Genomic DNA, 15,153 nt, shown 5'->3' with positions numbered 1-15,153 from the left:
TAATATCACATTTGATCTTGCTGTGTACTCTTTTCCTTCAACTCCTTCCTAATAACACACACCCTGATTCTTCAAACATTCCCTTTCCTTTTTATCTATTGGGTTATTCATCAGGGCTGTTATTCCTCCTTTGTTTGGTAGTTTGCGTTGGTTAAAAGATCTTCAGGCATCATTCATCTTTTGTGTGTGCTGACTTGGGACTTTGGTAAGGCAAGACACCCATGCTGCTGGCTTACATTTGGGTCAATGTCACATTAAAAATTTAAGCCTCATTAATATAAAGATGAGAGAGCACTCCTTGTTCTTTCAATAAAGCAAGTTAGGAGGGCTTTAATGTCATGACTATGCTGCTCAACAGAAAATGAATTATTTGTTCACCGGCACTGGCAAATTGTGATTTCTCATTAATCCGCTGGGCACATAAAAAAAGGATGAGAACAGAGTTGCATCCCTTCCTCCAGCAATGAGCTGTCTTCTTTTACCTGGGTTCAGTGGCCTGATTCTTCCATGAGACAACCAGTGTGGGAGTCAGCCAGCCCTCAGCTAAGGAAAAGGTGGTTTTGTCCAGTGGATGCGCATCCCCCACAAAGTACCCTGAGACTATTTATTTGTGTTTTTTCCCTTGTAAAGTACTGCAATTACTACATAATCTCCAGGGTGCAGACATTATCACGTGCTTATTTGACATGACCTGCACAGATTTATCAGAAGCAGGTAGTACTCTTCATACTAAGATCTGTTACTTTTTTTCACTGCTAATGCAATGCAAATTGTCATCAACCCAAATCAGTTGGTGCTGCAAGCACTGTTTGCGAGAAATGCTCAGAGTCTGACTTTTTTGGCTATGCAGCAAACTTGTCTTAATACAAAGATTTCCAAGTGCTTGTTACATAGGCAATGACACCAGCAACCGCACTGAACCGTTTTGATCTTAACATTTCTAAATCTGTACTCAGAGCTTTGTTAAAACAGACCAATAAATGGTCTAGGAACTTCTGCAGGGTAAAGTAGCTTCTTTATTTAGAAGTGGAAACTGTGTAAGATTTTCTAAACAAATGGTTCTTAACATGCCAGGAAGATGCTTGCTTAAGTAGCTGGAAAAATGTTTTCAGTCAACAACTTGCTGCTTGTCTAGGAGTAACTTTGCAGTGTAAGCTCAATATTAATTTTCTGTAGCAGTAGCTCATCTTTATCACTTAGCTTCAGCATTCCAAAAAGAAATTGTTTCCACAATCTGTCAAAAGAGTTTCTGGGCCATTATTACTTTAAATGGCTAGTAAGAAATGAACAAAAAGACTCGAGTCTGTAAAATTTACTCTAAAGATACAAATTTATGCTTATAATCCACAATAGTTGCTGGATTTTATTTTTTCACTACAGACAAAGATCTAGTTCTCCATTCAAGTATTTCCATGACAAGGCAACTGATTCACAGTGTGGAACTGTGGTAAAGAGAAAAAATTATTTCAGCCTTATACATTTGCAACAGCACATTCAGAAATATGAAAATAGGTTCATTGAAACATTTGAATGGGTACAGTTACACCAGTGTTTGCAATGAAGTGAGTGGAGGCTTAACCTATACTCACGTGGTAATTTACCAAATGCATGGGATGGGTCAATCCTACTATAGTATTTCAGATTTTAGCAAAGAATTCTGTCATGCAATTTATTTTTTTTAAGGCAGCTAAAACAGCCACAGTTATTTGTTTGTTTTCCTCTCTAATCTCTTTTTATTTACCCTCATCCATCAAAAGCTGTGTGTGACATGCAGTATCTCTTTGCCCAGGAAGCTGGATGTCTTTTTAAGCACTGCCTCTTCTGGCAGTGTGGAGCAGTGGTATTTCCACAAGAAGCAATGCCTCTCTACCTGTAGCAGTCTTTTTAGCATGGAAATGGTCTCTCAACACTGCAGCTTCAATCTCTGAATATAGGCCAAAATGTATCTAATGTAGCACATGAGCTGCACAATGCTATTTGTGGTAATACTATGCAGAGGTTGCCCTTGACATACTTCAATCAAGTACTGGAGGGAAATGGGATTGGTTTTGTTCTGGCTACCAAAGTGTGTGTTCTCTGGAAGCTCAACTGGATGAAGCAAAGACGTGCATCTCCTATATTGACAGTGAACTAAAGAAATACTTTCACATACCCTTCATTGTATATGCTAAAAGCAGCTGCTGAATTGCCTGAGATTATCATACTTACTTAGATAGTCATAAATGAGACACTTAGCAATCAGTATTTGGTACTCAGACAGAACTCTTAAAACTTCACACTGCAGTGTGGATGAGATTTCTTTTTCACTTTCTAAAACATTATAGAGAATGATGACATTGTCATAAATAGGAAAATCTTAAATATTGGAGTAGAGCTAGGTTTAAGGCCCTGAAGGAGTACTTTGCAGATTCCAGAACAGATATTTCACTTTAATGATTCACCTGGCCATGACAGCTGATATGCATGAGAGCAGAGCAGAGTCTCCCTGTTCTGCAGCTATGCCAGCTTTCCAGCACTATCAGGCATAAACCTTGTCTCTTCCAGTAAAGTAAGTGTCAAAGAGAACAATTGTGATAAAGTTGGTTTCTGTGCACATTTTTTGGTACCTTAATCTTTCAGCTTTCTGTAATTCGCACCTAATACATGTTCATAAATGCCACCTTATACATTTATAAAGTCGTGTTTTCCTGTTGTATTTGAATTCAGCCCATATAATAGGAAGACAGAAAATACCTTCTGTTCTGATTTACCTTTTTCTGGCTGAGAAGAAACAAACTTTTTATCATCATCTCATGTATTATTACCATCAAGTATCTGAAGTAGACACTAAGTTTCTAGACTGCTGTACTGCACACAACTTCCAGAAATGGTAAAAGATTTAGTATCTGCTTTGTCTGAGGCTTCAAACAGTGTCTGTTTCTGCTTTGCTTATAGGAAGAAAATCCTTAGGAACAAATTCCAAATCAGATTTTGAATGTAATTCGTAACAAAAGAGTAGCAAAATAATTTTTGGGGAGGAGATTATATTATTAATCTAGTAGCCCACTTTGATATTAATATCTTTTTCTACCAGTTTGTTCTGTGATATTCAGTAGCATCATGATACTCATATATTATTTTGTCCATATACTATTTACAGAACCCTAATAAGTTCCACTTACTTTTCTGTTTTTTTTTTTTAATGTACTACTTTTGAACTGTAACTGGTTGTTTTAACTGGTTAATATGATTGTACAGAGAAAGCAACTAAACTTCGTAAAATTTCACAAAGAATAGGTTATTATGGAAATTGCATGTCAGGAAGAAGACCTGAAAACCTAAGTAATTTGTAGTTCTAAGGAATAAGCAATCTGTCACTTTAAAGTTTTTACTGACAGGATGATATATAAAGAAATCAAAAGTATCTGGATGCAGAAAGACACAGTGTCATAAAGGACAGAGCGTGACTGGAGAAAGATACTCTCCAAAAATGACACCAAATGATGTTCTGAAATTGCCTTTCAGTGGCAATTTATCAGTTATGTTGAGTAAAAAGCCTTGGAAGCTCAACTTAGGTAATAGAGTATTATTTCCATTTCTTGCATCATCATGACAGATTGAGAACATAAAGATCAAATTACTTTTTGATGCATTTGCATAACTCTACAGCCTGCAGTGATGTAGCACTGTTTTATCTGCCTAGATAATTCAAGGTGGTTTTGTTTACAAAATATCCATGGATTTCATGATTTCATTACGCATCTTTCATCTTGGGCTCTCTCGGCAGGAGTAAATGGAATAAAATGTACAAAAGAACTGGGTTTGACAGTAAAGGCAGCAAAGTAATTCTGAAAGCACCAGGAAAAAAAAAACAAACCAAAAACAAAAACAGAAAAAAAGAGCTATTCAGCTGAATTTGGTGTGAAAATTGAAGTATTAGCTATGCAGAACTAGACAAATCATTTAACAAATTAGTAGGCTCAACTTCCACATAATTCTAGCTCTCACCTAAAAAATGTCTTCCTATAAAAGAAAGAAAAAGCAAAAATTTCCTTTCAGTTTTGCAGTCAAAACTCTGTTTTCCTTCCTATAAAACCATCTGGAGTTAGCTTTGAGTCCTTTTTGTTGTTTTTTTTTTTTAAAGGAAGCTTTCACTGATAAAGATCTGCAGAGCAGCAGAGATGTCACACACAATCTTAATTTGCTCCTCTGATAACTTGCAAATTTACATTGTTTGTTTTGTGTCTGTCTATCTATTCTGTCCCCAGGGTCAGTGGACTTTCTCCTTTCATGGGAGACAACGACAACGAAACCCTAGCCAATGTTACTTCAGCAACGTGGGATTTTGATGATGAGGCTTTTGATGAAATTTCTGATGATGCCAAGGACTTTATCAGCAATCTACTAAAGAAAGATATGAAGTAAAGCTGTCGACTTGAAACACTTTCTATGTTTGCATTTAGTGGAACTTGCCATTCTTGTTTCCCCACTGTGAATCTCCATGTTGACACAGGCACCTCTGGCAATACTTTATAAGGAGCTCTGTGTGCCCGTCTGTCTCTGTGTGCAGCTCTCATTTACGTTACATGCGGGGCGCAGGATCTGAATGTAACACTTTCTTTTAACCGCCTGCTCATTCTGCTTTTCCTTTCCCTTGAGCAAGATGCACACGGAGGTTTTGTGTGGCTACTGTGATCTTCACAGTTGTGTGACAGATTCCAGCATGACACATCTTGATCTGAATGGGTTGCAATTTTACCAGATTTATTTCCATGTGTTGCTTTTAAGTGCTGTCCCTGTGAGTAGGCAGCTTTCCTACAAATCTAGTAATTGGGCAAGAAAAAAAAATCAGAGTGGCAAACCCTCTTTAAAGCAGACTGAACAAAGAAAGGAAGAATACATAAAATCATAGAATAGTTAGGGTTGGAAAGGACCTTAAGATCATTCGGTTCCAACCCCCCTGCCATGGGCAGGGACACCTCACACTAAAACATGTCACCCAAGGCTCTGTCCAGCCTGGCCTTGAACACTGCCAGGGATGGAGCATTCACAACTTCCTTGGGCAACCTATTCCAGTGCCTCACCACCCTCACAGTAAAGAACTTCTTCCTTATATCCAATCTAAACTTCCCCTGTTTAAGTTTGAACCCATTACCCCTTGTCCTATCACTACAGTCCCTGATGAAGAGTCCCTCCCCAGCATCCCTATAGGCCCCCTTCAGTTACTGGAAGGCTGCTATGAGGTCTCCATGCAGCCTTCTCTTCTCCAGGCTGAGCAGCCCCAACCTTCTCAGCCTGTCTTCATACGGGAGGTGCTCCAGTCCCCTGATCATCCTCGTGACCCTCCTCTGGACTTGTTCCAACAGTTCCGTGTCCTTTTTATGTTGAGGACACCAGAACTGCACATGATACTCCAAGTGAGGTCTCACAAGAGCAGAGTAGAGGGGCAGGATCACCTCCTTCGACCTGCTGGTCACACTCCTTTTGATGCAGCCCAGGATACGGTTGGCTTTCTGGGCTGCAAGCCCACACTGAAGCCGGCTCATGTTCATTTTCTCATCAACCAACACCCTCAAGTCCTTCTCCGCGGGGCTGCTCTGAATCTCTTCTTTGCCCAACCTGTAGCTGTGCCTGGGATTGCTCTGACAAACATACTTCTTCCAACAAGTTTGCAGTCAGATGGCTGGAGAACAGAGGATTATATATCTGTGTACCATGAACAAAGTGAAGAATAGGTGTGGCTTGAGTAGAGATTTGGACATTACTGTTTTGTTAAATGTTCAAGGCTGCAAGGAAGGAGGGTATCAAGTGAAGGGAAAGGCGAAATCTCTGTAAGTAACAGAGAGGAAATCTGGGACAGGGTTCTGCCAGCATCAGGCAGCTGAATCATTACCACTGTGGCTCTGCTGAATGTGTTCCACGCCTAAAACATATGGCTTTTCGTGCTTTGTTTTATAATGTTTTATTAACACTTAAAAATGCACAGTTTTCTCTCAGAAAAATGTACAGAAATTGTGGAAATGAGTTTAAGAAATAAGCATGGCTGGGAAAGCAGTGCCATGTGATCTATGTTGCTAAATTTAGGAAACAGAAAAAATCAGGTTTTGTAAAAGAGAGAGCAAAATAAAGTTACAGCGGTTAGTTTCAGCTGTGGTTAATGGCAATACTGACCAGTCTTTCTATATAAAAACAGGAGTCGGTTAAATTGTACTCAATGTCTTCAGCACCCTTGGCTGCAAAAAGACACCAAAACCATGGAAGCCAAAAAACTTTCCAAAGATAGGATGAAGAAATATATGGCCAGAAGAAAATGGCAGGTAATGAAGAAGACATAGAATTGGGCTAGTTATCCTAATAAGTCTCTTTATTTCTAATGTTTATAATTCTGAGAAACATGTCATGCCAGGTGGTTTCTGTTGGTGGTGAAAACTCGAGAGTATGAATGCAGTAAAGCAGGTTTGGTTTCTACAGGCGAGCAGTAGGAGGGTGCATGGCTGTATATATATATGACACCTGATGATTCCATTTTGGGCTACTAAAGGCATCTGAGTTGAAGTACAGTTTTACCTGTTCTTCTGGGGGTCTGGCCATCTCTTCTTCCTGCCCTCTCCATGCCACTGAGGGCTGGGGGATTAAATTATCCTTAACAAACCTGAACAGCTAGGGAAAAGCTTACCCACCTGGCCTCTTTTAAAGCCACCTCATTTTGTGGTAGTCTCATTCTCCTAAGCCAGTAGTTATGTCCTGTTGGAGCAGCAAGTTTCTCATGGATTTGGTCAAATGGTTTTATAATTTTCATTGATGTATTTGGTCTTCATATCTTCTTTTTTCTTAATGCTGAAACTGTTGTAGCAGGCTCATCTGTGCCATTCTGATAGCTAGGGGAGTTGACATAAAATCCTGGATCCAGCCTTTTGAGTAGCCTACAAAACATTAAATTATGTAAATCTACCTTACATTTCCTCTTACATTCTACTGTACATGTTTCTTAGGAGCTCATGCAAGCTGTCCAAAAATATACATGTCTGTACTAGAGTCAAGGTAGTGCAAATATATTTTAGTATCCTCGTGGTTGATTCTCGAGCCTGTCAGAGGTCTGCTTCCATCATGCAGATGGTACTTTCTCATTCATTTCATATTAGCTGGTTATTCATCCTTGATGAAACTCAGTCCAGCCCATATGGCTGTCGAGAGAGCTGTCCGCCACCAGAGTGAAGTTCCAGTTAAACAGGACATAGCTTTTTTGCTGGCCCTCCTCTTGCACAGTACGTTTTATCCACAGCTAAAAGAGACATTCATTTAGGTATGAGTTCATCAGAGGAAGTTTATATCTGCAACTAAATTTGGTAATTCAGACCAGCCTGCTCTGTCTCTCCTAAAACAACACAGCTATATATAAGCAGTTTGTCCAACAATTCCAGCGAGGTTTGCAGAGATCCCAGATAATTTGTCCGAAGCACGATTGTTACAGAAAATCACATGCCTGTTGGACTGTATTGATAGAAGCCTTTTATGTTATGTCTTAGAAAACAGGCCATGCTGTCCGAGCAATAGGAAGACTTTCATCCATGGCAATGATTTCTGGTATGAGTGGGAGGAAGGCCTCTGGGAGCTCGCCCACCAGCCCTATAAATGCAGACAAAGTAGAGAATGAAGGTAAGGAATTTTGCTGCACCCTATTTTTACCTCTCTCTGAATCAGTCTTACTAAAACTTCTAGTAAAATACTAGAGACCAATCAGCAAGTTAGTTATTCGTGCATGCTCTCTCTCGCTCTTTTTCTTTCTTCCCCCCCCCCTTTTTAAGAAATTATTAAAAAAAAATCGTTTTCATATTGTTCTGCTACTGAAAATGCCCCTGTATAAATACAGGCAGTAAACTCTTGCCTTTTTAAAGCCAAAGAATTAAGGCAGATTTGTCAGCTGCACATTCTGTCAGTTTGGGAATGCATGTTTATATAAAGATTACAGTGATGTATTGCCTTCTCATGCAAGGGAGCAAGCAATGAAGTATTAACACTTGCTGTAACCAAGACATGTACTTTGCATTAACCATGCTCCTCACACAGGGACATTTTAAGAAAAAGCCCCAATGGGTCTGCATTATTCCCTTAGGTCTCCATTTGAAATGTGGATTGGTGGTGTGCACTAGTCAGAGGTGCAAATGTGTGACACTTCTGAAAATCAAGAAGGTCGCTTTGACATATCCACATAGACTGCGGGCCTGACACAAGCTGAACTCATTGCCCCTCTGACTAGCAAAAGTCCAGATTTGGTTACAAACAAATTCAAGGAAAAAATAAAGATGATTTGTAGCGTGGTGGCCTGCATTTCAATTTCCTTCTATTTATGGCCTGGATCTTCCTCCGGCTGCGAAAGATTGGCACAGAACTAAGCAGCTACTGCCCTCACTATCCCATTAGCCTTACAGAATTAAGTAAAATAGAAGATGCTTTCATTACCAGCTGGTAATTAAAAATGAAAATGCATCTTTTTGAGAACATGCCCTGTAAAATCATTAACTATCTCTTCCCTCTTCTCCAGATGCTTTCCTTGAAGAAGTGGCTGAAGAAAAGCCCCATGTAAAGCCATATTTTACTAAAACAATCCTTGACATGGAGGTTGTGGAAGGAAGTGCTGCTAGATTTGACTGCAAAATTGAAGGTACTTTGATTAGCGTATCTCTTTCTTTTTGTCCTTCCTTGCCAGCTCTCTGCATTGTGCTGCTGTTTAACTTTGTCAGGGCTTTTTTTCTGTATTATTGTTGAGGTGGTGCCATTTCGCTTTTATCTGCATGTCACAGCATGAATGTGGTACAGTAACAGAAATTATTCAGAGCTGCAAGGGCTTGTTCTGTGCTTGCCACAGAACAGCGGACTCCAAAAGTCAATGTGTGAATCACAAATTCAGCATAGCAAGTAGGAACAGTAAGATGATTTTTGAGGGCAGAAACAATAAAACAAGATGCAATGTAGTACCATAAAATTGCAAAAGTATACTCTTAGAGAATGCTAACCAGAAACCAAGAATAAGCAGGAAGTCACTTGTCTGAAATGACAGGCAACTTTCAGGTGACCTCAAGATAATTGTAAGCCATACAGACTTTGTAGTACAGGCAAAGAGCTCCCTAACAGTGTATTTGCATGAGAAGGAACGACAGCATCGTTGTGCTAGTTACAAAAATAATATCTAGAAAATACTGCACTGTTGTTTGGGGTTTTAACTTACAAATTCAAGAAAGAAAACTCAGACTGGAATATGCAGATAGGAAGAGTAAGCTTATGAGAAGGCAGTTAAGGAGCTTGGGCTTGGTCAGCTGAGTAGTTTGAAGGCCAAGACTGCTAGCACTTCTCTTGCAATTCAATTGAAGCTGCTGTATGGATGCTGTATGGATGGAAACTAGCAATTAGGAAGAGAAGAGCTGTTAAAACAAAATGGTCAGGACCATTCTGCATGTTTTAGACAATTTCTACTCCCAAAATGAGGTTCAGAAACTGCCTCACTGGCCTTCTGCTTGTTTGTTTCTGTGCCCCTAATGTCTTTCACTGCCTGTGTTTGCCACCTCACAGCGGAGATGTGAGGATGGATTATTGTTGCTGATGGATGCTCAGCGTGAGGGGTATGTGCCTAAGTACTGCATGGAATAAAATACATAGATGCACCATGCTGATGTTCCAGACTTTTCAGTGTATTGATGTAATCTTCATGGTGTATTAGGGATTATTTCTGCTCTGTGGGAAGTCATCCTCCCATCACAGACTAGAACTTGGCGGAGGCAACAAGCCTTCAATTCGTTACAGCAGCCAAGAGTACTGTATAAGGGATTGTTCTCCAGCACGTATTGTACAGCCCTGCTCTGGAGGCTTTGAGTACAGCAAACCATTTGCTTCACAAAAGGTTCCAAAACTCCTGTTGAGATGCATAATCAAAATGCTTTTCTTAGACTGCCTTGCTTATCCCAACAAACACAGACAGAAATGGGAGCACCATGGTCACTGTACAGCACTTTAGGAGGAGGAAGATTCAGAATAGCCACAATAAAGCAACCTGAGAAGGATATTAATTTGTTGTCTGAAACATCTTACCGTTGAAATTCTAGACCTTGGTGTTGGGAACTGTGGTTTACACAAAAGCTGCAATGTCAGGTAAGCCTCAAATATGTTGTCAGGAGTCCCTCACCGGCAGCAGTCCCAGACACACAAAAAGCTGTCTGCAGCCACTGCTAAAGTAGTGGAAAGATGAATTCAGTGAGTACCTCAGTGCTAGCTTTCCATTTTTTGCTTTTCATAATAAAGTTGTTTCAGGTAACTGTGAAGTAAGAACACCTCACATCATTTACATTTATCTTAAATAGAATTCAATGAAATATTTGCGTATAAGCATGTTGGCATGTCCATACACAGAACTGAAAGTAACAACCAATTACATCTCACTCATTGTAATTGCTGTTCTCTCTCTGCACTGCTACAGGCTACCCTGACCCTGAGGTAATGTGGTACAAAGATGACCAGCCTGTCAAGGAATCCCGTCACTTCCAGATAGATTATGATGAGGATGGGAACTGTTCTTTGACTATTTCTGAAGTATGTGGGGACGATGATGCCAAATACACCTGCAAAGCTGTCAACAGCCTTGGGGAAGCCACATGCACCGCAGAACTCCTTGTGGAAACAATGGCAAAAGAAGGAGAAGATGAAGATGAAGAGGAGGAAGAATGAAACAAGGCTCAAAGAAAAAAAAAAGAATAAAATTATATTTAAAGACTATCCTTATAAGGCTCAGAAAAAAAAAGTTATCAAAAGCACCTTGTGTGATACATAGGTCTTTGGGGGGTGTTTTTTCAGCATGATCAGTTGATACCTGTGTGCTTTCTCTATGGGCATTAATTCAAATCAGCAGGTGATTTGAAGTTGCTAGCATGATTGCATTTACGTTAAGCAAGTCATCAGCGAAGTTGCCCAGTTGATTTTTAAATCAAATTTATGGAAAATAAGTCTACAATTATATTCTGAACATCTTACAGAGAAACAGCCTATTTACTGAGCTCACTGCTCTACGCCATCACTTTCCTCAGCCAAAACTGCAGCTAAGTTGGCTCCCCAAGATCTACTTTACAAGGAATCATCTGCCAGACACACAGGGAATCTAACCAGTCCTAGGAAACAGGTTGCTCCCTGAGCAGTGTCTTCTGTAAGGGAAGGTCTGGCACAACCTGCACAGCCATTTGTACATTGGTAGGGTTCATTTCTCATTTGTTTCAAACAGAACTTCAACCACATTTACTGCCCTTTCTCAGTGTGCTGTTAGTGCCGCTGTAACACTGGTTGAAGTTAAACATCCAGGTGGTCTCCTGAGACACTGTTGATCCTGCTTGTAACCAAACCAGCTGATCCCACCTTGTTGCCTTTCCCTCACAGAACCTGTCACTTCAGTGCAGTTACAGCTGCCTACTGAAGGAACAGACTGAAAACACAAAGACTGCAAATATTTCCTGTTGTTCTGGTCAGTCTAATCATGACTTATGATTCATACGTATGCTGCTGTGAAAAAACAGGTTATTGCACAATATGTGACTTCGATGTGCATATGTGCGAATGGAATACCAGGTTATAGTTTTACTTGCATTTATTTGGTGATTGCAAAACAGATTTCAACTGATGATAAGCTGGAAACTCCCACAGATTTTTGGAGTAGCCAAAAAGTTAGTAGCCTGGATTACAAACTCCTTTATACTTAGCAGTTTCCAAAGAATCTTAACCTATATAGGACCTATTCCTACTTTATGAGCTTGGCTGTCTTGTTTTTGTCTTGAACCTGCACCAGTAAGGCTGCTGCATTTTTTCAAAATGCAGAAAACCAAAACCAAATGGAGACACCCAAACCCCAGGGTTTTTCTCAGCAATGGTTAATGCACTCAGATTTAGTAACTTTGCTTTCCTTTCACAGTATTGGCACTTTTTAATTTTTGTTGTTGTTGTTCAGAGGTAATATCAGAGCCTGCAAAGTGATATGCATAATCCAAACCAGCGTGTCTTATATCTATGTATCAGTCCCAAAATGATTTTCTTTTCCACTTTTTGTGTGCAAAGTGCAACCATTTGCATTTCCAAGGTTACCTCTTCTAAAAGAACCATTACCTTAACTCCTCACCAGTAAGTAGTCAGTGTACTTTCATACAGGTGTGTACAATATCAACCTTAGCTTGTTTGATATTACCTAGTTGTGTATGTTTCATATGATTTGCTCTTCTACATTCAAAGCTCAACTAATGTGGATGACATGGTGGGTTTTAACTGCTTTAATCTTTGTTGCTAAATTCAGATTGCTAGCATGTCTTTTCTTTTCGACTGATGAAACCCTCATACTAAACACAGTATTGCCACAACTCCTTATACAAAAAGGTTTTGAATCTGATTTAGAGCATACAGAGCTTTTCACACTTTTTTTATGTTTTACGCAAAAATGGGCTGTATTTTGTACCTTAATAAAAATATGCTAATGTTCTCCCAGTTTGTTAAACCATCAGAATTGCAAAGATGAGAATGCTACGGCTGTAGTTACACACAGTTCCTAAATAAATAATACCACAAAGCATGCTCCTTGTATACTCTATTGCAGACGTCACTGTGTTCATGCTAGCTAAGCCTATCAGTACCCTTGGTCTTCTGTTCTGTCCTGAGAGCACCCTGGTTCACAAATGGACCTGGTGGTAACAGGGAAACCTTCTTGATCTTGGTGGTGCTGCTGTGCTTTCCCTACCCTGATGGCGCAGGCAAGCTATGTGCAGAGGCTGCTTGGCCCAAGTGCCATGAGGTCCAACCTGGCTGTAGATGCTGGCACTGGTTGTAGCCATGTGCACTGCCACACAGCTCCAGCCTCATCACATCCTTTGCAATGGACAGAAGTGTAAATGTGGATGGAGCATCACGACAGCTGTAGTCTTCTTTGACAGCTAAGAATTCTCTTAAGGTGGGGAAAGGTATAGTTCGAAAAGCCTGTTAAGAGCAAAAGGAAAAAAATCAGGGAAGCCTTAATGTAGATGCATACTTATACCAATGCTCCAAAAGACCATAGAAATGAAGATACTTTATAGAAATACACTTGTGCTGCATTTATGTGGACTTCTACTGCACAGTCCAAGACACCATGGACCATGCAGGACCACATAGAAACTCCCTAAAGCTAAGACTGTGAAATACTCTGCATGTAGGAACATGTTTCTTGAGCAAAATGTCAGCCCTTGAGACAGTCATTCTTGCAAGATGTGCCTGTCCTGTCAATGTACCTACCCTTACCCACTGATTGCTGGTTTCTGGGCAGGTAGAGATATGCATAATGTGGCAAAGGATGCAGCTCTAAGGACCTGGTCTGTGGGCGCATGTTCTGGGTATCATACCCCACAGACTCAGTATTGATGTTTCTGCACAGGTTTTCCCTTCCTTCATTTACTAGTCCTTCCACGTCCCACTGGCTATAACTCCTGATTTTATTTTGTCCCCAAGGATATAATTACCTGTTGCCTCCTATTTACATGTTTCTAATCTGCAGGAAACTATGACCTATACTTGAAAAATGTGATACATATCTAATTCACTGAGCAACTGACTCCAACCTGTATCTGACCTTGAATTTTCTGTTTGAAAAATAGGATTCTACTTCCACTGAAGAAGGGTCTCCTATACACTTGAAATCCTGCTTCATTTTGCCAGCCACCCTTATTGGTCAAACAAAAGGTATTTGTTCTTCCTACAAACCTGGTTGTGCTCACATAATGCTTGCAGAAAGCCACATCTGGGGTGCAGTTGGGTTGAAACACTCCCCAGTAGCAGAGGTCATGCAAGACACTGGTACTGCGTGACATGGGCCGCTTCATTCTTCTTGTATCTCTTCTGTACAAAATTCAAGTTCTCAAGAGACATGGAAAATTTGGGCCTGGTTGCTGCTTTTCTGTACTCAGGTTTCTGGAGTTGCAGAAATTTAATTTGCTTAATCACAGGCCTGTCCAACTGCCCAACCCTATTTCGGCATATTTTTGGTTGATGGAGAGGCCTTTGTTAATTGTACGTGTGGTACATGGGGACTTTAGTGTCACTGTTTCTCTCTGCTCACAAGGAAGACAGCACAGCGCTTCATGGCTCTTGCCTCTGTAGTGTCAGGCTTTTAAACTGTAGAAAGTACTTTTAGTTGCATACATGAATAATGTATGCTCTCTAAAATTTTTCCATTTCATACATGTATTTTGTGCATTTTCTCTATTGCATGTTTCTCTTGAAATTTCTTGGCATATTTATTGAAACTTTGCACCAAAACACTGCTGTTTGAAAATGAAATTCTTGTAAATCATCTTTGACTTTTGAACCCTTCTGACTGCAAGAGATGTCCATGAACGCCATGGATCTATTAGGCCACATAAATACTTCTGTGAAGGCAGAACCTGCCGGACAGGGGGGGAGGCTTGTTACTCTGCACTGCTCATAAATGAACTGCACTGTAACCAGCACACAAAGTATATTGAGAATTGTTTCTGGACGTTGAGAAGTTAACTCCACAAAGTACTTACAATTTCGGGGGGCGGAGGAGGGAAGAGGAAAGTTAAATAAGCATGGTGGCTCTTTGGGAAGGGAGTTCTAGTTCTATCTCCCTTGAAGAGGTTGCTTGAATTTGTGCTGCTGTGCAAGTAACTCTACCCAGGCTTTTGCCATTACATGGAACTTCAGCCGAACGCACGTTACATCCCCAGCTGCACTCGGCTTCAGCAGTTTACTCAACTGTGGAAGTGATGAAAACCTAGCGAGCATTCCTAAAGTAACCTTAGACAGCTAACGCTACTCAGTTCTCTAAGGACGTGACAGCCGTATGCCTGCAGCAGTCAGCCCGCCGAGGGGCACTTTCAACCTGCCCTAAAACGCGACCGCAAAGGCCGTTTATCGCCGGCCTCACCACAGAGCCCTACCGGGCGGGCACGACGAGCGACACCGAGCTCCATTCTGCGGGAACCAGAAGACCCGGCTGCGGCCCAGAGAGCCCCCGGGCCGGCTGTGAGAATGCGACACTTCCTCCTAATCCGAACCCAATGGCGCTGAGGGTGGCCGCCTTACCTGCCCCCCCCCCCGAGCTCCCTTCCCGATGCCGGGGGCGGAGTCTAACAGCAGCCCGGAGCGTCCTGCCCGCCTCCA

General features: G+C 40.9%; 1 protein-coding gene across 5 annotated transcripts in view; it reads left to right on the top strand.

Annotated features, from left to right (window-relative positions):
* The window catches only part of MYLK (myosin light chain kinase), a 226,943-nt gene extending 214,372 nt beyond the window's left edge, over positions 1 to 12,571 (top strand). For 4 of the 5 annotated variants that reach the window (XM_057430189.1, XM_057430188.1, XM_057430191.1 and 1 more), the window contains 5 exons: positions 4,248 to 4,400; positions 6,173 to 6,296; positions 7,506 to 7,635; positions 8,522 to 8,641; positions 10,448 to 12,571. In XM_057430189.1, coding sequence (XP_057286172.1) covers positions 4,248 to 4,400; positions 6,173 to 6,296; positions 7,506 to 7,635; positions 8,522 to 8,641; positions 10,448 to 10,695 — 775 coding nt within the window. In that variant the 3' untranslated portion in view covers positions 10,696 to 12,571. Of the gene's footprint in view, positions 1 to 2,477; positions 2,549 to 4,247; positions 4,401 to 6,172; positions 6,297 to 7,505; positions 7,636 to 8,521; positions 8,642 to 10,447 lie in introns of those variants that run through there. The other variant, XM_057430192.1, reaches the window with a different exon arrangement.
* Positions 12,572 to 15,153: the final 2,582 nt, after the last annotated feature.

This window comes from Pezoporus wallicus, unplaced genomic scaffold, assembly GCF_028554395.1.
Source record: "Pezoporus wallicus isolate ANWC-B61680 ecotype Strahan unplaced genomic scaffold, APGP_CSIRO_Pwel_v1 contig_5261, whole genome shotgun sequence".
Classification (NCBI taxonomy): Eukaryota; Metazoa; Chordata; class Aves; order Psittaciformes; family Psittacidae; genus Pezoporus; species Pezoporus wallicus.
This window is presented reverse-complemented; position numbering and strand designations above follow the sequence as displayed.